The sequence below is a fragment of the Lytechinus variegatus genome, chromosome 3, assembly GCF_018143015.1.
Source record: "Lytechinus variegatus isolate NC3 chromosome 3, Lvar_3.0, whole genome shotgun sequence".
Classification (NCBI taxonomy): domain Eukaryota; kingdom Metazoa; phylum Echinodermata; class Echinoidea; order Temnopleuroida; family Toxopneustidae; genus Lytechinus; species Lytechinus variegatus.
This window is the reverse complement of record NC_054742.1, coordinates 8,975,426-9,001,929: the sequence shown is the minus strand read 5'-3', so window position 1 is coordinate 9,001,929 and position 26,504 is coordinate 8,975,426. Positions and strand designations below refer to the sequence as shown.

Here is a 26,504-nt window from a genome sequence, read left to right as displayed (position 1 = left end):
ATGCACAATTAGAGCAGCAATGACCGAATGAAAAGAGGTGTTTTGGTCCGCATCAAGCTCATTAAATATGCAAAACATCTCAAGTCATGAATATCACTTGGATGAAAGAAGCCACTTTCTTGGGACCTGCAGTCTGACTGTTTGCTCTTTCTTATGGTGATACAAAAAACTCAAATCAGTTTAATTATACTGGAACCAATTGGCACTTCTGTCTGCAGTTTCACATGGAAAGACATGCGATGTTTCATTTGCCTGATGAAGTCATCAGTTGTTAGTGAAATGTCTACAGAGAATTTAGAGAAATGTTCCAATGACCAGGGTAACTATAGTTGCAATTTTCAGTGGCATTTTCAACTTTGAAATCTTAATGAAGTTTTTTGAAATGTCACTGAAATTTACATTAGATTTCATTAAAAGTTTTCCCCTATTTGATACTTTTTGTAATATGTAATTTTACCCAATGAAAGTTTGAAATGATTTATGGTGATTTCACATCTTTGTTATCATATTGTGTAGTTAATAATCATCACCATTCACCAATGTGTCACTTCTAGATGTTTTGTTGCATTCTGTTTGAACTTGTAGGTACGGCGAGTAACACTTGAGAGGCGAGATGGACAATCTTTTGGTTTCTGTATTCGAGGTGGCATTGATCTTAACACTGGAATCTTTGTCTCTGAAGTGGATGCTGGGGGCCAAGCTGAACGAAAGGTATTAAATATATTTACAAATACAAGATTAAAAAATTGAACCCCATGCCCAGAATGATGAGCAATACCTCATTTTAGGGGTGGGTTCTCGCGTACCATTTTTTGTGAAATGTGCAATGAGAGTAGTAGATAAATTTACTTTGAAATTTTACCCTGTATCCATGGGTAAAATATAATAATTTCTGCATAATACCAAGGAGCTGTTTGTGCAGTAAGAAACAGAAAAGATTGTATTTTTCTTTCTTTTGTTAAAATGTTCAAATTGCAATCTGTCCTCCCTCCAAGAAATGTTCTTGTTCAACAAATCCATATAGTCCTGTAAAGATTGAATTGATGAATCTGTATATGGAATCTTATCAATTTATACTGATTTGAAATAGAACATTTGATTTTTTGTCTCACCTAGCAGAGTGAGACTATAGGCGCGGCTTTTCCTATGGCGGTGTCGGCGTCAACAACAAATCTTAACCGAAGATTAAGTTTTTAAAATGACAGTATAACTTAGAAAATATATGGACCCATTTCATGAAACTTGGCCATAAGGTTAATCAAGTATTACTGAACATCCTGCCTGAGTTTCAGGTCGCATGACCACAGTCAAAGTTCATTTAGGGTCAATGTACTTAGACCATGTTGGGGGAATCATCAAAATCTTAACCTAAGGTTAAGTTTTTGAAATGTCATAATAATTTAGAAAATATATGGACCTAGTTCATGAAACTTGGATATGAGGTTAATCAGGTATTACTGAACATCCTGCCTGAGTTTCAAGTCACATGACCAAGGTCAAAGGTCATTTAGGATCAATGAAATATGGCCATATGGGGGGTATCTGTTGAATTACCATAACTGAAAATTTTTGGATCTTATTCATGAAACTTGAACATAAGAGTAATCAAGTATGATTGAACATCCTGTGTGAGTTTCAGGTCACATGACCAAAGTCAAAGGTTATTTAAAGGTAATTGAACTTTTGCCATTTTTGAGGTAATTATTAGATTGCTGTCATAACTTTCAAAGTTTATAGATATAGTTAATAAAATGTGGTTAAAGGGGTCATCAAGTAGTATCACTGACAAGTCTTAGGTCACATGATCTAGGTCAAATGTCATTTATTGTCAATGAATGTAGTATTGTATCATTATAAGAATGGTGTTTTTTGTGAATAATTGTTTTATGGGTCAATCCACGTCAAATCAACCAATTTTCAGACAATTTGTCACCCGACCCTCTTCGATTTTCTTTAAACTCGCACCAAATGTTGCCCCAAGTGTCTGACGGAAAAATCTGAAATATTTTGCCCCAAGGTCAAATGGTTGCTAAGATACGGCCTCCCATAGCAACCAATGCGCACACAACAAAATTATTTTAAATAAAATTGGCTATGTTTGATTGACTACTGCAGCAAAGTTTGATTGATTACAGTCTTCATTCTAAGTAAATTGGAAGAACTTTTTGGTCTAAACATGCAGAGTATACTGTAGCGCGGACCTGTCAACCGGATTTCGCACACGAGGTCACCGAAAATGGCGTTAAGCATCCGTGTCAATGATTTCAGAAGCATGTTTGGAGGCTCATAAATCCAAAACTAAATTAGCTTAGAACCAAATATTATGCAAATTTATGGACTTTCAGATGCTCAACAGAATTACAAAAAATTGACCCAAGAGTATGTGTCGTTTTCCTGTAGGGCGCCCTCAAAGTTGGATTTTTTTCAAAAGATGCCAAGTTCAAGGTCACGGATCACCTCCCGTCCCATCGAGGAGGGGGACCAATTTCTGTGTTTTGATAGACATTTACCCATATTTTCAAGTGTTACTTGAGAAATTTTGCTACCGGAATGTTAAGGGGCTGATTTGCGCATTCCAAAATGGTCGTAAACACCCTAAAATTGATGCTAATGACACATACATGCTTTTCAACACTTTTCAAATTGTGATAACTCAAAGATGAAGAGCCCAAAGACATTGATCTCTTCTGTGATGATAGTCTGTAATTAGTATTAAAAAGATATATCTTCAAAAATAGTTTGTATTGTTGGTAATGACCTTGAAAACACACCTAAAATTCAATAAAAACAGTAAATTGGCTAATTTTCCAGAATCAAAAGGCATTCAAATGGTGTTTACATTGACTTTCAAATGAGTGTCATTTCAATACAAAGAGTGAGCATAAGCTAAAACTTGAAAGACATGTTCAACTTTTGGTCTACTTTGAGCAACATAAAATATTTGAACTCAAAACCATATCATTTGACCTTGAAATTATTCCAAACATAGCTATTTGTTGCTTCATAAGTAGCATATTCAAATCGCGCGTGTACATTGTACTTTGCAACACATTTCAAAATGGATTTTCTCATAGAGAGAATACCTGATCAGGCTGATATTTGCAGTATAAGTAGTCTGTAATGGGTTCTTGGAGGATCTACAGATTAAGTACCTATTCTCTCATGACAATGACCTTGAAAATACAGCTGAAAATCATGAAAATCAATAAATCATACAATTCTCATTAATAATCAAGTGTTTTTACCCACTTTTCATTGTGTGTTATTCCATCTTAGATTGTGAGTTCATGCTGATAATTGCAAATCATGTTCCACTTTTGGTCTACTTTAAGCTACATGAAATATTTGAGATCAAAACCATATCATTTGACCTTGAAATTATTCCAAATATAGCTATTTGTTGCTTCATAAGTAGCATATTCAAATCGCGCGTGTACATTGTACTTTGCAACACATTTTAAAATGGATTTTCTCACAGAGAGAATACCTGATCAGGCTGATATTTGCAGTATAAGTAGTCTGTAATGGGTTCTTGGAGGATCTACAGATTAAGTACCTATTCTCTCATGACAATGACCTTGAAAATACAGCTGAAAATCATGAAAATCAATAAATCATACAATTTTCATTAATAATCAAGTGTTTTTATCCACTTTTAATTGTGTGTTATTCCATTTTAGATTGTGAGTCCATGCTGATAATTGCAAGTCATGTTCCACCTTTGGTCTACTTTAAGCAACATAAAATATTTGAACTCAAAACCATATCATTTGACCTTGAAATTATTCCAAATATAGCTATTTGTTGCTTCATAAGTAGCATATTCAAATCGCGCGTGTACATTGTACTTTGCAACACATTTCAAAATGGATTTTCTCATAGAGAGAATACCTGATCAGGCTGATATTTGCAGTATAAGTAGTCTGTAATGGGTTCTTGGAGGATCTACAGATTAAGTACCTATTCTCTCATGACAATGACCTTGAAAATACAGCTGAAAATCATGAAAATCAATATATCATACAATTTTCATTAGTAATCAAGTGTTTTTAACCCACTCATGTCTTGATAGAATAGTTACCTAAACTGTAGATTTTCCAAGTACTCATTACAGACTACTAATACTGCATATATCAGCCTGATCATGTATTCTCTCGATGAGAAAATCCATTTTGAAATGTGTTGCAAAGTACAATGTACACGTGCGATTTGAATATGCTACTTGAATTGGACACTGTCGTTAAAGCAACAAATAGCTATATTTGGAATAATTTCAAGGTCAAATGATATGGTTTTGATCTCAAATATTTCATGTAGCTTAAAGTAGACCAAAAGTGGAACATGGTTTGCAATTATCAGCATGAACTCACAATCTAAGATGGAATAACACACAATGAAAAGTGGGTAAAAACACTTGATTATTAGTGAGAATTGTATGATATATTGATTTTTATAATTTTCAGCTGTATTTTCAAGGTCATTGTCATGAGAGAATAGGTACTTAATCTGTAGATCCTCCAAGAACCCATTACAGACTACTTATACTGCAAATATCAGCCTGATCAGGTATTCTCTCTATGAGAAAATCCATTTTGAAATGTGTTGCAAAGTACAATGTACACGCGTGATTTGAATATGCTACTTATGAAGCAACAAATAGCTATGTTTGGAATAATTTCAAGGTCAAATGATATGGTTTTGAGTTCAAATATTTTATGTTGCTCAAAGTAGACCAAAAGTTGAACATGTCTTTCAAGTTTTAGCTTATGCTCACTCTTTGTCTTGAAATGACACCCATTTGAAAGTCAATGTAAACACCATTTGAATGCCTTTTGATTCTGGAAAATTAGCCAATTTACTGTTTTTATTGAATTTTAGGTGTGTTTTCAAGGTCATTACCAACAATACAAACTATTTTTGAAGATATATCCTTTTAATACTAATTACAGACTACCATCACAGAAGAGATCAATGTCTTTGGGCTCTTCATCTTTGAGTTATCACAATTTGAAAAGTGTTGAAAAGCATGTATGTGTCATTAACATCAATTTTAGGGTATTTACGACCATTTTGGAATGCGCAAATCAGCCCCTTAACATTCCGGTAGCAAAATTTCTCAAGTAACACTTGAAAATATGGGTAAATGTCTATCAAAACACAGAAATTGGTCCCCCTCCTCGATGGGACGGGAGGTGATCCGTGACCTTGAACTTGGCATCTTTTGAAAAAAATCCAACTTTGAGGGCGCCCTACAGGAAAACGACACATACTCTTGGGTCAATTTTTTGTAATTCTGTTGAGTATCTGAAAGTCCATAAGTGTGCATAATATTTGGTTCTAAGCTAATTTAGTTTTGGATTTATGAGCCTCCAAACATGCTTCTGAAATCATTGACACGGATGCTTAATGCCATTTTCGGTGACCTCGTGTGCGAAATCCGGTTGACAGGTCCACGCTACAGTATACTCTGCATGTTTAGACCAAAAAGTTCTTCCAATTTACTTAAAATGAAGACTGTAATCAATCAAACTTTGCTGCAGTAGTCAATCAAAAATAGGCAATTTTATTTAAAATAATTTTGTTGTGTGCGCATTGGTTGCTATGGGAGGCCGTATCTTAGCAACCATTTGACCTTGGGGCAAAATATTTCAGATTTTTCCGTCAGACACTTGGGGCAACATTTGGTGCGAGTTTAAAGAAAATCGAAGAGGGTCGGGTGACAAGCATTGGTTGATTTGACATGGATTGACCCTTATAGTAGTTTTCATAGTCAGCACTGCTGCTACATTGAATCGCGTGATGCAGATGAGACTGCCAGAGGCACTCCACTTGTTTATTATATCAAAATATGTAGAAATTATATAAAATTGCAGACTTATTATGATTATTTTTTGTAAGATTCATTCTGTACTATGGTTGCAGGATGTAATAATATTAGCATGATGATGATGTTTAAAATACATTTTCAATTTGTTTCATTATGTTAAAAAAGTGCAAATAAAAATTTGATTCCTGCTCTCTTTATTGGTAATTGCAATTTTACATGTGGATATTTGAATAGATTCAGCTCTACATGTAGCTCTATTGACAAGTACGGCAATGAGAACAATTGTGTAAATGATTCCAAAGAAAGTGCTAGTAATAAACAATTTTTTTTCTCTCTCATTTCAGGGAATGAAAGTAGGAGAAAGAATTCTCAAGGTGAATAATGTTGTATTTAAGAGTATCAGTCATTCACAAGCTGTAGTAGCTATCAAGTCTGCTCCTCGTATTCATGTCTACCTTGCACCACTTGGTCAAATGCCTGGTTCTACTGGTACAACACCGAGGTATGTAGCTATCAGGGCAAATCTTGCCCAAATAAATATAGTGTGTTTAAACATGTGGGCCCATCACACTTATTGCAAGGGTAGATTACTAAACTTGTTCAACAGATCAGCTGTAGCATATTGCATGTAATCTAACAGCTTGTGAATTCATGTAGTCTTTGCACATGAGACTATGAACCCTAAAAGCAAAATAATGTGCGAAGTCTTTGCACATTAGACTATTAACCCTAAAAACAAGCCGGGGGGATTACCATCATAACTTTGAACGTTTATTGGTCTAGTTCATGAAACTTAGACATAAAAGTAATCAAGTATCACTCCTGCGCAAGTTTCAGGTCACCTGACCAAGCTCATTTAAGGCCAATGAACTTTGGCCATTTTGAGGGTACATGTATTTGTTGGATTACCATTATAACTCTGAAATTGTATTGGTCTAGTTCATTAAATCTTTGATAGAAGAGTAATCAAGTATCACTGAATGTCTTGTGCGAGTTTCAGGTCACATGACTTAGGTACAAGGTCATTAAGGTCAATGAATTTTGGCCATGTTGGAGGTAATTATTAAATTGCTGTCATAACTTTCAAAGTTCATGGATATAGTTTATGAATTATGGACATAGGTGTAATCAAGTATCACTGGCAAGTCTCTCAAAGGTCATATGATCAAGTTCAAGTGTCATTTAGGACCAAGGAACGTAGTATTGTATCATTCTATGAATGGTGTTTTTTGTGAATAATTATTTTAGAGTAGTTTTCTAAGTCAGCACTGCTGCTATACTAAATCGCATAATGCAGCTGAGACTGCCAGAGGTGCTCCACTTGTTTGGGCTATAATTAAAGATTTACAGCCAAATTATGATTTTATGCAGTAATTAGTATAATTGATTAATTGCAAATAAATTTTGATAATTTTGGTGCAATTGACAAATCAAATTGTGGAAATTACGTCAGGGTGATTTGCATGCCAATTTTTGTCACAATTGTGCGATCTGCGCCCGAGATCTGAGGGGGGAGGCACAACGGGTACACCCCCTCCCCAGGCTATGCAATTTCAAAATGGCCTTAGCTATATAGGGTTAAGCTCGTGGCCTTGACAATGGGCTACATAAGAGTAACTCTTATGCAACAGTACTCAAGACTAGTCTTCTTTCCATCTAGTCTTGAGTGCAGGCTTTACAATGACATGGTATTGGGGGAGTTACATGTACAATGTAGCCATATTTTTATGTGCAATTACACTATTTAAATATTTTTCATTTCCCACCTGTTTTGTTTTCAGGATTGATGAGAACAAAATTGGAAGCCTTTGCAGCCAGTTGAGATTACCAAGCACAGATACAATTAATACAGAATCTTCCAAGTCTAGGGTTCGAAAGGTCACTATCCTGGCTGAAGAAGATGGTTGGCTTGGTTTCAGTATTAGAGGGTAAGACTAGTTCTGTTGTTTCTCCCAACCTAGTATTCTATTAATTCCTTGATTCTACCAAAATGTTGGCTTGTATTTCGCTGTGTTTAGATAAATTAGTGAGGTAATTTTGAAATCGCATTGAAACATATTCAATTGACATACCTAATCATATGCCTATCTATTCTTCTTTTTTTTTCTTTTCCTTTTGTTGTCTCACCTACGAAGCAGAGTGAGACTATAGGCGCCGCTTTTCCGACGGCGGCGGCGGTGTCAACATCAAATCTTAACCTGAGGTTAAGTTTTTGAAATGACGTCATAACTTAGAAAGTATATGGACCTAGTTAATAAAACTTGGCTATAAGGTTAATCAAGTATTACTGAACATCCTACTAGAGTTTCATGTCACATGACCACAGTCAAAGTTCATTTAGGGTCAATGTACTTAGACCATGTTGGGGGAATCATCAAAATCTTAACCTAAGGTTAAGTTTTTGAAATGTCATAATAATTTAGAAAATATATGGACCTAGTTCATGAAACTTGGAAATAAGGTTAATCAAGTATTACTGAACATCTTGCATGAGTTTCACGTCACATGACCAAGGTCAAAGGTCATTTAGGGTCAATGAACTTTGGCCGAATTGGGGATATCTGTTGAATTCCCATTATAACTTTGAAAGTTTATGGATCTGTTTTGTGAAACTTGGACATAATAGTAATCAAGCATCACTGAACATTTTTTTGAAAGTTTCAGGTTTCATGATTAAGGTCAAAGGTCATTTAGGGTCAATGAACTTTGGCCGAATCGGGGGTATCTGTTGAATTACCATCATAACTTTGAAAGTTTATTGGTCTAGTTCATTAAACTTGGACACTAGAGTAATCAAGTATCACTGAACATCCTGTTTGCGTTTCAGGTCACATGACCAAGGTCAAAGGTCAATGAACTTTGGCAGAATTGGGTGTATCTGTTGAATTACCATCATAACTTTGAAAGTTTATGGATCCGATTCATGAAACTTGTACATAAGAGTAATCAAGTATCACTGAACATCCTGTGCGAGTTTCAGGTCACATGATCAAGGTCAAAGGTCATGTATGGTCAATGAACTTTGGCCATGTTGGGTTTTTTTGTTGAATAACTATCATATCTCTGTAAGTTTATTGGTCTAGTTCATAAAAAGTGGACATAAGAGTAACCATGTATCACGGAACATCTTGTGCGAGTTAGAGTAGTATTCAAAGTCAGCACTGCTGCTATATTGAAGCGCGTGATGCAGGTGAGACGGCCAGAGGCATTTCACTTGTTTTTCACTTGTGTACAATGTACATCCTAATGTCTACAAATTTATTGACATATTACCAAACATATTGCCATGTTTTGCAAATTGAAAAATGTCCAAAAGAAGGAAACTCCTGACTCCATACAATACTTTAATTTTGCCACATTTTTTATTTTGTGTTCTTACATGGTCATGCTCTAATACGCTACTTAAACTTTGAAAGTTGACCAGGCCTCTATAAATTTATCTCGTCACAAAGTTTGCAGCGGTAGAAATAGGCTCACTTATAATGTAGTGCTGATGTATGGAGCATGCGCACACAGTGAAATAATGGTTTTTCCCCAGCCTTCGTCATCGGAATATTGTGCAAGATACTAGTGCATGCGCACCATGATGTCTGTCATCTGTCCACAATTTCAAAATAATTCTTATTATTCGTCATTTCAAGTCCGATTTAAATTCTTTTTGCTTTTTTACTCATCAAATATGCTAATTTATGCATACTTTCAAAATTCACAAAAAATGCATCTCCTTTATTTTTTGACCAAATTTTAAAATGCTTCTTCTTCGTCATTTCAAGTCCGATTTTAATTAAGTTTGCTTTATATGATAGCACTAGGTGGGGATTTAAAACTTCTACATAGAATTTTGAAACTCATGAAATATGCTAATTTATGCAAATTTTTCAAAATTCACAAAAAATTTCAAGTTTTTATTTTTAATTTGTCTAAAATATGATTTTTTTTGGGGGGGAAAATGACACCGAAATATTTTTCAGCTCTCGATGACAAAGCAGTGTTATGAAGGGGCATGATACTCATTTGTTGTTTGATATTAAACTCATCATGATAGCACAAATACTTTTTAAGATACAGTAAATTTTATGATGTTTGGCAAGTGTCAACTTTTCTTTGAATTTCCTGGGTGTATGTAAACTTATGGCCTCAACTGTACATGCTTCTGCTTATATACATGTACATACTTCTTTTTAGTAATTCAATATTTTGAAGTCAACCATTCAAAATGTAGAATGTGCAATGTAATCTGTGGACATTAGCTTAACAGGCCCAGCCTTTCTGCCTCTACAAGTACATTAATTATGTGTATGTGTACTAATCGTTATATTGTTTTCTGCATGTCTATCTTCTTTGTATTATGGCACATTTGTATGTTTTAACAAAATTATTGAAAAAATGAATAACGTTGGGGCCTTAAGAAAAACCCGGCTTGAACCCGGACCGGGAGGTTTAGCAAAAAAATTTCCAGGTCCTCCATCGGCCTGGAACTCGGAGCGACAGCATAACACTGCCGCTGCAGCGCCAAGAAGCTTGGTCCTCGCTCGGTGCTCACTCACGCTAGACTTAGGCCCTAGTGCACTTTTGCAGCCTGCGATGTCAGCGAACTAATTAAACTTAATTTTTTTAGCCAATTCATTTCCCATGTATCGATCTTAACCTGATTTTCAACCACATTGAGCATAAGGAACGGTTTAATTTAAGCTTCGATCTTGATTTCATCGTTCAAATTCTCAGATATAGGGTCTCAGTCCGTCGTATATTCTTTTTGACATGTGCTGAAATTAGGCAAACAGCAAACACAAGTTGAAGATATCAGACGTGTCACTGCCCTCTACGTTTGTTTGACGAAATCTGACTAAGAATTCGAACGAAGATGTCAAGATCGAAGCCAAACTACAGTGTAAGGGAAATAAGATATGGCTAAATTCATATTAAAGGGATGTTCTAGGTTGGAGATACTTATTAAATGCAGTAAAATTCACAGAGCAAATAGCTGAAAATTTGATCAAAATTGGATAACAAATAACAGAATTATTGAATTTTAAAGATTTGCATTTTTCTGGGAAAACAGTTCTAGGCATGTCATGAATATTCATAAGGCATTCTGAGGTTGTCATATCCCCACTTGTTCTTTTGTATTTTATTATATGAAATTATTATTATTAAATTTTTTTCTATCAAGAACTAAAACAATTGGATTGACAACAGATTAAGTGCATTAGTTATTTATTGCCGCAAATTATTTCATCATAATGGAGACACATCATTCACAAATGAAACAATTATGATTTCATGTAATAACATAAAAAAAGGATATAACAGCTTCTGATCTTTGCTGTTTTAGCTCTCAACCCAGACCTGCTTGATCCAGGGGAAATCCCCTCTATTCACCGGGTTCCGAGTTCCAGCCCATTCCGGCGCCCAGCATTATAAATGAATTAGATTAAATGAATATCAAACAAGCATTGCGAATTCAGTCTGTTTGTTTTATACATGTAGATTGTAAAGGTTGATTGATTATTTAAATAACACACTGTTCTCATTATTGCAAAACATCCTTTTGTAAATTTTATAATGAAAAACAAATGAAAATTCATATTTCATTGTTCGAAATAGAATACTCTGAAAATTCATTTGGCCCAATTGATCGTGGGCGGCGGTGGGCAAATCAGCCACTGTGCAGCACCAGATCGATGTTGGTCTATCCCTTAAATTGTTGAAAATCAGACGGGGTAGCAGCAACTCCCATCTTTCAACGTCTTTTGGTCTAATACGGCCGGGGCTTGAACTCCTGACCTCCCGATTGTGAGACAGACACTCTACCAGCTGAGCCAACACACGGGTTAGCAAAGTGGTATAACATATGCCTCAGTAATGAAGGAAACAAATTCCCTTTACTATGGCTATGAGATTTTGTTATCTTTTGCAGTGGAACAGATCAGAATATGGACATAACGGTTGCTAATGTAGATAGTTCATCACCAGCTGACAGAGCAGGCCTGAAGAAGGGAGAACGCATTTTGAAGGTCAGTATTGTCAATCAAACACTACACCAAAGTGTCAAAGACAATATAAACCTAGTACAGAAGATGTTGATCATTGTGGTAGTATAGAATCGGTAAAGGAAATAATCTGTTCTCTCACGATGCAGCAAACTGAAATTTCGACGTTTCGACTGCAACTGTTAGTCTTCGTCAGGCAATGAAATGGACACTCGCTGCATGCGCCTTTTATACCGTAAGCTGCATGCCGTTAGTGCCGGAACTGCCGCAATATGATTGGTCGGAGCAACCGACCAATCAGAAGCTCTGGACGGTGCGATCACTGGGCGGCATGCGGACGTTGGGGGAAATCCTGTCGGCTGCCGACAGCGTGGAAAGTGTGCGATTCACCGATGAGTATTGGGCGGTCGTAGGGGGCGCATGCCGGCGAACGGTTGGAAGACATTCCTCAGGGATGTCAATGCCGACAGGATTTTCACATCTGATTGGTCGGTTGCTCCAACCAATAATAGCGTAGTGGTTCTGGCACCGACGGCAAGCAGCTTACGGTATAAAAGGTGCATGCCGCGAGTGTCCAGTTCATTGCCTGAGGAAGACTAGCAGTTGCAGCAATTTCAGTTTGCCGCATCTGAGACAACAGATTATTTCCTTTACCAAATATTGACCTAGTTAGTTTGTAGTAGAAGTTTGATCAATTCAATCTTTGTCAACTTAGTTCTATTCATTTTTTTTGATCTTGCATATCTTTGTAGAAATGTTTTTAAAAATGTACCTGAAGTGCATAAAACAGTATTTTGAAAGGAGTGTGATGAAAACGATGGATTTTTTAAACGTTTCTTTACAGGTGAATGGTTCGCCAGTTGAAGGATTAGAACACATGCATATTGTCAATCTGGTTTTGTCTGCTAGTATTGTTGTTCTTCATGTGAAACCTGGTAAGTGATGTCGGTCATTCATGTACATGTATTCTATTACAAAAAAATGTAGTCTGAAGAAAGATTGCACCGCAGTGTTACACAACATTTATTTGTTCAAATCTTGCGCAACTTTAGGCACTTTTCACAACACCCGGGTGCAAAGTTATGCAACACTACCTAAGTGCATATCACACCCAACATTGTTCCAAAAGGTGATTTCATGTACAAACCTGATACAAATTTTTATTTAGCCAGAATTCATTTATGTCCAATTTTTTTACTTTTACTAATTAAACACAATTGACCAAAATAAGACATGGCCAAGAGCTGGAAGTTTTCATCCATTTTATGCTCAAAGTATTGTCAGTGCTATTTTCCTTTTCAATTGTAAAATAAAAAAAATGAATTTGTTATCTGGAAATCAAGAAAATGATTGTACAAACCCATATAATTACAACTTTCCTGACAAACTATGACGTATACAAAATGTGAGAAGCACATTTTTTGAAGCACACTTTCAAAACCCACTAATTTATGCTGGCAAGTGGTTATTACTTTCATAAAGCTTGCATTGTTCTTTGTATCTTTTGTATGATGTTTTATTCGTGCCCGAATCTTATTCACCTGCCCGAAACATCGAGTCTCTCTGCTTCTTCTACTCATCATCTCTACTCGCCGACTCAAGCCAGCATCTCCTCATCCACCCTACTACTCAAGCTGTTTTCAACTCATCAATCTCTTCTGGTTTACAGTCCTTTTCAGGACTACATTCAAGAAAAGAATACTCTTCTCTCAAGTTCTCCACTTTCTCACCTATCCATTTCCTTTTCTTCTATCCACTATTTATATAACACTCCACATGGTGTACCGTAAACCACATCAGCGATTGTACATGCCACCATGCAAACCTTCAAACAACATCTCAATTAAAGTTTGCTTTTTATTGTTTGAATAATACAATATTTCAATTTTTACAGATTTGACAATAAGGACCAACTTAACCATAAACTGTTAAAATAATGGTAATTGCACATGTTCAGGAGAAATAAAACTTTGTTTCACTTGACAAGGAGGAGAGTGTGTGTGTATTTGAGTTTTGTCAGACGTGTTTCAATCAGATATGATTATTTACGTGTGGGACCGACCTTTAACGTCACCAACCGAAAGACGTGACCAGGGCTCGAACCTTCAATCTCTGTGTGAATTTGTAACTTCCCCACATAGCTTGGATTGCAGGCGCACGCCACAACGCCCAGAGAAAATTAGAATATTTCATATAATAAAATACAAAAGAAATAGTGGGTGACATCATCAGTCTGCCAATTTGCACACTGACCAGGATGTGCATATAACTGTTTTGTGAAATTAAGCGAAACTTCAAAATGTCATAACTTTCTTATTTTACATCCGATTTTGATGAAATTTTCAGTGTTTTGCTTGTTGGATTTTTCTCCTTTTTTTCAAATCAACTTTTTGTGGTTATCCTTTAAATAAACATGGCCCACAAACATAATTTTTTATTCACATACTCTTTGTATGATTCTGATTAAATGTACAATGTGCTTAGGAAAAAATTGGTATCGCAGTTTTGTATTTTATTTTTTTTTTTACTTTCTTAATTAAAGAGAAATGCCAGTAGTTGCAGTAAACACTGATTTCATGAGAAAGTCTGTAAAACCAGACTTAATTGTCATATATCATCGAGGATCTAGATCTTGTACAGTTACATAAACTGAACTTTGAATCTTAAAATCTACGCTGAAAAATGTTCACACTGAAGGTCCCCAGCATTTGTAACCTCATATTTGGATTATTGCAACAGCTTACTTGTCAGCCTACCAGCCTCCCATCTTACCCCTCTTCAACGAATTCAAAACACAGCTGCTCGTCTCATCACTCGCACGAGAAAGCACGATCACATCATTCCTGTCTTGCAATCACTACATTGGTTAAATATCCCTCACAGAATTCAATTCAAAATACTTCTTCTCACATACAAGGTAATTCATGACCTTGCTCCATCATACCTAATCGATCTTATCTCACAAAGATATCCTACCTCCATGTCTCTCCGCTCATCAAAACTGTAACTTGCACCTGGCCCACGCACTCGTACCCGTTATGGTGATCGTGTTTTCTCGGTGTGTGCCCCTGCTTTCTAGGGTAATCTCCCTGCCCACATTCAGAATTCTCCTACTGTCGATGTATTAAAAAATCGACTCAAAACCCATCTTTTTAATCAACAAAACAAGTAAGCTGTTGCAATGACCTGTTATCTGTCTATTGATTTGTTAATATATGATTGATATTTCATTACCTCTTCATGTTTTACACTTATTGATTATGATTACGATTTCTTCCAGAATCCTTTGGCACATATTTTTTATACATACACTTTGGTGGTCATTTCTTGGATTCTGTACGAACTCATTTTGATATTGTTACCACAACTAGCATTTACCTTTAATTACTTGTTTTCCAACTTTTTGTTCTTGATTTTTTTTCAATGGAAATCATTGCTGACTTATTCTGATCATAAAAAAGACATAATGAATTGAATTTAATCAGTAAAAGTAGAAATAGTGATACATTTGTTGATTTTGGCTCAAAACACAATTTGCATTAGATGTGTACACAATTCACATTTTTAAAGTAATTTTTGTCTGCAAGCACTTACATAATGCTGCATTTCATAACCGCATACACAGGGGTTGCAAATTTGGCCTTGAATCAGAAGGTTGCGCGAGAGTTGAAAGTAAAATGTCAGTGAGTGGCGCGGTCGAAAATTTTTGTCAAGGGGCAGGGGCAGATTCTTCCTCTCCCTGGCCTTTAAAGCTATGTATCTCAACGAGTGACAGCAAAGTCAATATTAGCCGCACTGCATGTAGTTGGAAGTTTTTGCTTGCCCAAAATCCATCTTTCAACATCAAAGTTGAATTGCCCATTGATATCATGGAACATATTAGAAATTGTAGTTTTTCAAGTTAGTTTGACTTCCAAGTGTTGACAAACATTAAATCAGAATTATTACCGGTATATGGGATAACAGAAATAATTACAGATGAGTAATATCAGTGTATTTTCACTTTTTGTTAAAATGGTTATTTTTAACTTTCTGTATGCCCAGCTTTCTACAACATTTATATTTCCTGCATATCATTTAGATGATTTTTTTCAGTTGGTTACTTATTTTCTTTAATTAAGATATTACTAAACTTTCATTTGATATGTTGAACAGCTCCAAGGAGATCATCTCAGAGTAGTGCTGTATCATCCAAGATGAGGGGTCGTCATGTGTCATCAAGCTCATCTACCGCAAGCAAAGGAGCAAAGCAAGACTGTAAGTTCATGTATTCAATCCCCAAAATTCACCAAGGGGGTTTTGGAACAATGATTTATACAGTTTTTAATATTCAGTGCAGTAAAGGATAATAGTTAGTTCTCATTGGGAATTATGGAGGATACCTCAAACTGATTATGAAAGGTTGTTGATATATGCATCTATTAATGGGTGATTGATGTAAAGCAATGATATCATTAAAATGTTGGCAAATTGAATCAATTTTTTCAAAGGCTATATGCACTGCACACAGATAAGCATACTATGAGTACACCCAAATTGTGGTCCCCATATTGTCAGCTGATATTTGTTATATTTGAATGTGAGGGCATATGAAGAGCAAAATTTGATGACTCACATCATTGGTCTTTCAAAAAACTTTAATTGATTTCAGATCTGTCATTGACAAAATTTAGAATTTAACTGAATTGAAAAGTACATTTTTTTTAATCCCCAATTTTGTTTCAGCCTGTTACTTTATCTCTCTCTCCCTTAGTTTTTTTGTCTCACCTACATCTCTAATAGCAGAGTGACACTAAAGGCGCTGTTTTTTCGACAGCAGCGTCAACATCAAATCTTAACCAAAGGTTAATTTTTTTAAATGACAGTATAACTAAGAAAGTATATGGACCTAGTTCATGAAACTTGGTCATAAGTGTAATCAAATATTATACAAATAATGAATGTGTATGCGTGCAATGGGGAGAATATTTTTATGAGATGAAATATGAAAAGGTCCATTCAATGAGGCATTAGCTGAGTTGAATGGAACTGTTTCATCTTCCATCGAATCTAAATATTCTTTCCATTGCACAAATATTTACATTCATTATTTGTTTTATATAACTCATAAGTTACAAAGTTTTTAAGAAAATTATAAAAAAAGAATAAAATTAAGATTAGGTAGGCCTATTACCAGCAACTGTTTCTATGATAATTACTAGTCGACCTATGGCCTGCGACCCCACCAGCCTATTTATCAACAGCCAAGTCCTTTGCTTTAATTCTTTTGTGATGCGCATAGATTCATGGATCTGTTGAGTGCGCACAGTCAGTCTAGTTTGATCTGTGCTAACTTCATGCGCGCAAACACACACACACATAAAAAGGGAAGTAGACATGCACATGATAGTGGTACATACTGAGGGAGCGGTAGCGTACTGTGCGATAGAAAAATAAAAAATGCTCAGTCACCGTGCAATGGAAAATTAAAAATGCATGCAGTAAAGAATGGACCAAATATTGAATATATATATTATATATATATCGCAAGAATCTGTGTTTGAATGATATATACTGAACATCCTGTGCAAGTTTCAGGTCACATGACCAAGGTCAAAATGTCATTTAAGGTCAATGAACTTTGGCCATTGGGGGGTATTTGTTGAATTACTATCATAAATCTGAAATTATATTGGTCTTTTTCATAAAACTTGGACATAAGAATAATCAAGTGTCACTGAACATCCTGTGTGAGTTTCAGGTCACATGACCAAAGTCAAAGGTCATTAAGCTCAATGAAAATTGGCCATGTTGGAGATAAATTATTCTTTTGGTAGAACTATCTTTTATTTCACTGGAAGTCTATAAGTTCAATCAATTCTGTTTCCATAGAATTTTTATCATGAAATCAAGGTTACAGGGCTGCAGAGTCTCCCTGATTGTCAAAATTGACTGATTTTCAAGTGAAAAACTGCTGTTTTTTAAAATCTTCATGATGTATACATTGAATTCTTTCATTGGATTATGTGTGATCAAGAAGAATAATGATAGGCATTTATATAGCGCCATCTATCTAGAAATATTCTATTCTGAGGCGCGTTGTTATTATTACCCCTGCTTTAGCTCGCTTGAGCTGCCTTTCAGCACTCATGCATTCAAGAAATAAATCCTGCCATGTACTCATTCACCTCACCTGGGTTGAGTGCAGCACAATGTTGATAAATTTCTTGCTGAAGGAAATTATGCCATGGCTGGAATACGAACCCTCGACCCTCTGTTTCAAAGTGAGAAGACTTATCCTCTGGGCCACAACTCTCCACATAATCTCCCTCCTTCAGTAAATTCTCCCTGAAAGGTGAATACAGGCCTCGAAATAATCGACGGCCATGGCCGTCGATGCCCCCATTACTGGCCGTCATGCCCTTCTTCTTTTTTGCTAAAAGTTACAGCCACTAAAAATGTGCCCTTTTTTATATGGCCGTGGTGCCCTTTTTTCTCATAAATGTGCCCTTTTCTGATATATAATGTACCCCTTTTGAAAGTCTGCACCTTTTTTTCTGAGCGAGGAAAACTTTTCTCCGATCTCAAAAAGTATTCAATACCTTAGCTTTACCAGCGACGTCCAGTGCATGTATGCAGTCTAGTCCGAAGCCGCGCCGAACGATGAGCTAGCTATACACAGCTAGCCGGCCGGCCGCTAGTGCGCTTTACATATGCTATGTAAGCTGCAGCATAAGAATGGACGAGCGCGAGCTCCGTATGTGTACTACACAAATGTCGCGCGCGCTGTACTGTCCTGGCGAGCGTGCGCGATGCGCTCGCTCAAAGTACAGTACTTTGAATGGGAGTGTTTCATAAAGCTGTTCGTCAGTTACGAACAACTTACGAACGACTGGTGATACTTTCTTGGGTGCTAATCAGATTCACATTTAATTACATGTAGCTCAAGAAGGTATCACCAGTCGTGCGTAAAGTTCATTTTTTCTTAAGTAAATAATGTGGTTTGGTAATGTATCTGATGTATAACAATACATCGACTATGGAAAGCCCCCCCCCACGCCGCGTAACTGTAACACCTACAAATAATTTATTACATGCCCTTAAAAAGTGGCCTTGGTGCCCTCTGTATGGCCTTGGTGCCCTCTGCTGCCTGGCCTCAGTGAAAAAGTGCCCCTCAAAAAAGTGGCCTTGCCCCCCAAAAATCCTATTTCGAGGCCTGTGAATACAAAGGTTGGCAGCTCTTTTACACTGATATTTTATGTACTATTACTATTTATTATTCTAGTTGCCTCTGGAAATGAATTTGATGAATCTCTAACTCAGTCTAGTGTACGGCGAGGTCTAAGGTCACCCATACCAGAGACAGCCCAGGAGATTGCACAGTTTGTTGCTGTAAGTTTGTATGCTGCCGAGTTATGTTCATAATCAATAGTGAATAAAGGATTAGGTTTAACTTTAAAAGACATTTCAAGCTATATCATGTCTTTCAAGATGTGTTCACACCCTGCAGTTGTGGTAGGATGTATGTTGTTAGATGCTGATGTGTCTCTGAATAAGAACCCTTTTAGCCCCAAGCCCAAGATACCTTGGGTAGGTTATATTAAAATGTTATATTGTCCTGAAATCAAATCATGTTCAATGGGTTAATGTGGATATCTTACTTATTCTGTGACAGGAGATGCAGTCAACCCCACCTGTATCTACTTCGACACCTCTCCCACCTGACGATGATCCTAGACTTATCAAGAATAGGAATCAGTATCTGAGAGAGATGTACAATGGTGCTGCCACAGATGAGGATAGTATCCTTCAAGGCATGAGGGATGAAGGTGGTGGTGGTGACCTAGATGCTCCTCTTCATCTCAACCTCTCCAACCTGTCTGGGAGAACACTGGAAGAATCATCACATCAGAATGCAAGAGGGATGGATCTAGTAGATGGAAATGAAGACTTTGAGAGCACTAGTCCACGGAGAGGTTCCAAGTTTGATCAGGGCACTATTCGCCTGAATCTCGCTAAAGGTAGCATGAAGGACACAATGAAGGAAGCTAAGCTGATCAACATTGATATTGATTTTGAAAATGATGTGGTTGATAAGAAGCAGAGAAAGCATGTAAAAGATTTGTTTGAACAGAAGCAAGAGACCAATCGTAACTTAAGTCCATCTCCTAACAGGCAAGGATCACACTGTAAACAGATTCCAGATGGATATACACCTCGTATGAACATTCTTAGCAGTCCCTATACACACTTTGATCGTGAAAATAACATCAAAGCTGAGTCATTGACCCCATCATCTAAAGAATTAAAAGGAGCCATTAAAACTGCTTCAAGTCAGATCAGTAATGAGTTGACTGGAAAGAGTAAGGGTATGACAACCTGCAATGTGCCACCTTCACCTCACAATGAATCAAGTCCTGTGTCAAAGTTCATCCATAAAGTGCTTAGACGAAGAAGCAGTGGAGGAAAAGATTTACTGAAGAAGAGTGGAACAAGTCCTTCAAACAGCATAGGTAGAACTGATTCTCTTCATGGTACCCGCAGATCTTTGAGACTTGATAATATCATACCTGAGCCAACTATCCAAGGAAGTGCCTATGATTCTATGAAAATCCGTGGTGGTGATTTTAGTTCTACTGATGGAGATTAAGAAAGTATCTTAATGGATCTTAGACAAACTGGCTGAAAATATATTGTTAATTTGTTTCTCTCTAATCATATCTCAAAATCACGAATATCTAAAGGCGACCGCTCACCTTACGATTGGTCTGCGACCCGATTTCAGAATAAAATGTAGTAGAATTTGATGCTAATATTGAGACTTGGAATATCTTACTGTGTAATGTTCTAAATCATCTTACGAATTCCTATGTTCAAATCTGTGACTATGCTATCATCCTTCTTAGAATAAAAACGAATTTAATATCTTATCTAGTTGTAATGACGTCATAGCAGTTGTACAATTGGCTACGATTTGAAAATAATTTGGCCTTTACTCCAAAATAAAGGCTTGCAATCTTTCAAAATGGTATACTAGTATTCTTTCAATTAATTTTAACCTCAAATAAAATGATATGTTCCATTCACATTTTCAGAAAATGATTTGTTCCAAAATCGGATCGCGAACAGTCATAACGTGTGCGGTGGCCTTAAGGTTACAGAACTGTACATCTTGTATTTAATGTCTTCAATTGAGTGTCAACATTGCATATACATTTTATGCAATATAATGTATATATGAGTTATTGCAATGAATTATTTTTTAAGATAATCCATGTTGGATATGTTTTTTTTTTTCACCTTGAATTCTGCTCTGAATAATTTTAAGGTTCTCAGATATTCACAGGGTAAAGTTTTATAATTCTAGGTAAATTTAGCAATTGGTAACTGTACGGCCAGAATTGACAAAAGATGTTTAAACCACTATGCAGGTTTTTGAAGCATGCGGGCACACTATCCAATAAAAGCTCTAGGTTCACACTTTGTTTGAGGTTTGGACCATCTCCTAGTTCAAACTTTTTTTTTGTGAATTCAATCCAGTGTCTTCACTTGTAAAGAGCCAAATGCTACTATTTGAGAATTGAATTACATATATACTTACAATGTACATACTTCCTAATGTTTTGGAGCAAGAGAAAAGAACAAATGCTGCTCAGTATGCCTTCACACATTCAGGATCTTTTGTATTTGATATGCTTGTACAGACTACTGCCTACAATCTTTATTACACTTGTATTCACATATGAATTACTGTTGATGCTGCGATTATTGCCATGATTTATGATAAAAAGAGAAAGCTTAGGATTTAGTTTTAGACATCTTTTATCATTTCACATTGTAAAAAAGGCATTATTCAATGTTTATTGTCATGTATATTTACAGTTTTCACTGTATGCAGGATTCAGGATTGTTTGAGAGAAGAGTTTATGATGATGGACTTTTGATTTTTATCAGTATAATAAAGTGGAAAGTCACAATCAAATGTTCATCTTATTGAGTACATGATGTATATAATATGATGTACTATTACTGCTCACTTGATAGTTTGTCATTCTGTATCTGAATGTACATTTCCAGTGATATCCATTTAAAACTTTGAGAGATTTCATTATGATATTCATTATTCCAATACAAAAAACAATGATTGTAACTATTCTGAAGAACCATTTTCATCAATGCTAGTAAAAGACTTACAATGCTTCTTATCCTGCCCTTGTTCACATTGTATCTTTATACAAGGGATATGTTCATATGTATGTAATACTTGCATTTGTATGTAATGTACAAATGAATTTCTTATCATTCTTTCTCAATTTTGTACCGACATATTGCTATTTCATAATGCTGTTAGAAAAGTGTGGCCTGGAATGCAGATGGATAAAAATCAACCTTTTTAATTGAGCTTCAGTCTATTGTGCTTAAAGTGGAATCCAACCCAAACAAAAAGTTGTTTAAGTGGAAAAAGAAAAATCAGACAAGTTGATACATGAAAGTTTGAACAATAATGGACAAACAAGAAGAAAGTTGTAAATGTTTAAAAGTTTTAAAAATCGGTAATCACTATACCCATGGAGACTTCAAATTGGCCGCATTCGTAATGTCATAGTGTTGGAAGGCAAGGACTACTTTTCCACTTTACTTCAATACATGAAATGGCTAAAAACAGTCAAATTGTTTTTTTTTTTTAAGTTTTATTTCAAATTATATTTTTATTTCATGGGGACATAAAACAATATGCTACCCGGGTTATATTTTGATTTATGCCCCAGGGGAATAGGTATTTAGGATAATTAAGTACATGGCCTATGGGAATTTGTCCTTGCCCCTTGTCACAATTTACTTGCCTAATTGTCAATTTGAAATATTCTGTTTTTGTCTCACCTGCATAGAAGAGTGAGACTATAGGCGCCGCTTTTCTGACAACCCGGCGTCAACATCAAATCTTAACCTAAGGTTAAGTTTTTGAAAAGACATCATAACTTAGAAATTATATGGACCTAGTTCATGAAACTTGGCCATAAGTTTAATCAAGTATTACTGAACATCCTTCCTGAGCTTCATGTCACATGACCAAGGTCAAAGGTCATTTAGGGTCAATGAACTTAGACCATGTTGGGAGAATCAACATCAAAATCTTAACCTAATGTTAAGTTTTTGAAATATCATAACTTAGAAAATATATGGACCTAGTTCATTAAACTTGGACATAAGGTTAATCAAGTATCACCGAACATCCTGCATGAGTTTCACGTCACATGATTAAGGTCAAAGGTCATTTAGGGTCAATGAACTTTAGCCGAATTGGGGGTATCTGTTGAATTACCATCATAACTTTGAACGTTTTTGGAGCTGATTCATGGAACTTGGACATAATAGTAATCAAGTATCACTGAACATCCTGTGCAAGTTTCAGATCACATGATCAAGGTCAAAGGTCATTTAGGGTCAATGAACTTTGGCCAAATTGGGGTATTTGTTGAATTACTATCATAACTTTGAAAGTATGTTGGTCTAGTTCATAAAACTTGGACATAAGAGTAATCAAGTATCACTGAACATCCTGTGCGCATTTCAGGTCACATGACCAAGGTCAAATGTCATGTAAGGTCAATGAACTTTGGCCACATTGGAGGTATTTGTTGAATTTACCATCATAACTTTGAAAGTTTATTGATCTGACTTTTGAAACTTGGACATAAGAGTAATCAAGTATCACTGAATATTCTGTGCGAGTCTCAGGTCACATGATCAAGGTCAAAGGTCATGTAAGGTCAATGAACTTTGGCCACATTGGGGTATATGTTGAATTACCGTCATATCTCTCCAAGTGTATTGGTCCTATTCATAAAACATGGAAATAAGAGTAACCAAGTATCACTGAACATCTTGTGCGAGTTTTCAAAGTCAGCACTGCTGCTATGTTGAATCGCATGATGCAGGTGAGACCGCCAGAGGCATTCCACTTGTTCTTATTCTTTTTATCTTTTCCAATACAACATTTTATGACCAAGGTTGGATTCCCCTTTAATATAATTTGTATTTTCATTTCCTTCTGCACCTTGCTTATCAAGAAACACTTATTTTCCATGCAAATAATAATAGCAATATTGATGATGGTAATAATGTTGATGATAATGAAATAATGATAATAAACAGACTTATTTGTTTACAACCATTTAGTATGGTTTTTATTTGGATTATGTGTATGAAAATATTTGTCAATATCATACAATATAGTAATAATGGTAACTTGGTGAATGTACAGCATCTCTGGTAGAAGCAGCCTATATTGAAAAGTAGGATATTAAAGCAGGTAATACTACTACTAAAGATTTATCAACAAAATTTCTCCAAGCTGTCCAATGTAGCATTATAGTTTTTAAGTCCTGAATGTCAAGTGTAGTGTCCCTAATAATACTATCAAAGGTATGATGCCATCCATCCTCCTACTTTCTTCCTTGTATTGTTCCCTAAAGAATTTTTTGTGTGTGTTAACAATTCTTAACACAGTGTGCTCACATTCTCAATCTCCTTACTCTTACTTTGTTTTTGACTTTTCACCTTTGGTAGATCACCGCATGTTCTGTGTTTTTCATATGGAACTTCCATGAAATATTCAAGGCAACCCTTTACATTCGTGTGTAAACATCATATAATGTTTTTTTCCTCTTGTAAAGTAGAACAGATACTGAACTAACAGTTGATTGCCAAACCTTCTTAATCTGGTGTATGACTTTCCATGGTGAAAGGTTTGCATGTAAGGGACTTGAAAAATAACTTGAATCTTTTTAGGAGTATGGCTCCTAAAAGTATATATTTCATTAATAAGTTGGGTAATGCTTGATAATTTTTGAATTTGAATACATGCAATTATTGTTCAATCCACCTAATCACAATTTTGCCTTGATTGCTTTCAGAACATTGTGCAATTTTTTTTAATCATTTTTTGTCTATGTATATTTTCAAACTCAATGTATGTTTTGTTACTTCATCTTTTATGCACAAGTATTTTGGCACCACCAGTACTTGGTTATAGACTTAAGTTCATGTTTGATAAATTTGGTGTCAAGTAGGATTAGTGTATTACATGTATATCATTCAATCTCAATCTTCTCTTTTCTGAAAGGTTTGCTGTGTTAGCTGAAATGTAGACAACCCTGTGAAACAGAGAGCAATATTTAGTGCTTCTACTTAACAGCTTTTCATTGAGTTGTTTTTTGTATGTGATTATAGAGTTATTAAATTGACAAATACAGAAGAGTTCATTAATTGTCGATAGACTTAAATGTTATACCTGGACTATTTGCTGAAAAAATAAAGGGGCTTTTTATTTTGTAATCAGTATATTTTCTTGTCTTAAAGAGATTTCTTTTAGGTTATACATTAGCTTGCGAAGTAGTTGTGTGTGTGTGTGGGCGGGTGTTTGTGTACTAGTTGAAACAACAGAAGTTATGTTTTGAATGTCGATATACATTGCTTCGTGCAAAAACTTTAAGAAAGAGATGGATATCAATTTGATATAATGACATTTGAATCTCATCGGCTGGTATTTCTGCGCATAACCCTTTCATTCAGTTGTTAATAATGCATGGCTGTCTACTTGGTCTGACTTTTGATGTTAAAGCAAGGTTGTAGTTAAACCTAACGATACAGTATTAGCACGTCATGCACTGGACATTTTGTCACAGTTGACTAGACGAATATAACTTAATTTGTATTACTAGAAAATTGTGTTAAAAATATATCTGCTGAATGCATTCCAGATGAAAAAAAAAGTATATGAACTTTTCATGAAGTCAATTAGAATTAAAGAGAAAGTCCTAGTAGTTTTTTTTTGGGGGGGTATTCATTTAATTGAAGGGCCGAGAGTATTCTGCTACCCCCCCCCCCCTTCGACCAATTGGTCTTGATTTGTGTGTATGACCTAAAGTTTTAGAGAGTTTACAAGGGGGGTGGTGTTAAGATGGACACTGAAAGTAACAGAAAATGGCGGATAAAGACTGTTGCTGTTTAACTTGTTTTTAACAAAATTTTGCAAGAAGTTCCCTGAATTGAACCCCTTAACAAGTACAGAGATATTTTGATTATTATACGTCATGGACGTCGACCTACATGCATTGGGTTTAGTACGGCAGCACCTCCCACACCTCGTGCAAATCGGACTCTAAACACTGGTGTTGACTGTTGGGCAAAATGTACATCCTTTATAAAACATTTGAGTCTTTTTTATACCCTCACAAATTTGACCCTAAACTTGTATCTTTCATCTTTTTTTCATTATTTTAGTGTTTTTGATACCCGTATTACAAAACGTGCCCTATCTTGAAAAAGACTCAATTTTATGTGAGCCCCCCCCCCGGAATGGTTTCTCATTAATTTGTGCTGCCACGGTGTGCTCCCTGGGTGATCCTGGGTTGATCATACCATCTCACTAACAAACAAGTTGGATTGAGTTACATTTTGATTGAACTTCAAAATATTGTTCCTCTCCCAAGTCTACTATTGTAATTTCCTACAATGCCCCCAGCAGCCTATACTTCACTCCTGTCTCCTGGTATAATAGCATGGGCGGATCTCTTCCGGGGAAATCTGCCCCCAAAGGTAGGGGGACCAGGGCCTGGAAAATTTGACAAGCAAAAAAAAAATAGTTGGGGGACATTTGATATTGTGTCCCCCCTACTATTTTTGGTAGGGGGAACGCCCCC

General features: G+C 35.9%; 1 protein-coding gene across 1 annotated transcript in view; it reads left to right on the top strand.

Annotated features, from left to right (window-relative positions):
• The window catches only part of LOC121410160, a 34,009-nt gene extending 13,377 nt beyond the window's left edge, over positions 1 to 20,632 (top strand). Inside the window, exons 3-10 of the mRNA XM_041602061.1 lie at positions 586 to 711; positions 6,172 to 6,329; positions 7,609 to 7,755; positions 11,748 to 11,844; positions 12,665 to 12,755; positions 15,976 to 16,077; positions 19,085 to 19,191; positions 19,475 to 20,632. Of these exons, the coding sequence (XP_041457995.1) occupies positions 586 to 711; positions 6,172 to 6,329; positions 7,609 to 7,755; positions 11,748 to 11,844; positions 12,665 to 12,755; positions 15,976 to 16,077; positions 19,085 to 19,191; positions 19,475 to 20,449 (1,803 nt within the window). The 3' untranslated portion in view covers positions 20,450 to 20,632. The remainder of the gene's footprint in view (positions 1 to 585; positions 712 to 6,171; positions 6,330 to 7,608; positions 7,756 to 11,747; positions 11,845 to 12,664; positions 12,756 to 15,975; positions 16,078 to 19,084; positions 19,192 to 19,474) is intronic.
• Positions 20,633 to 26,504: the final 5,872 nt, after the last annotated feature.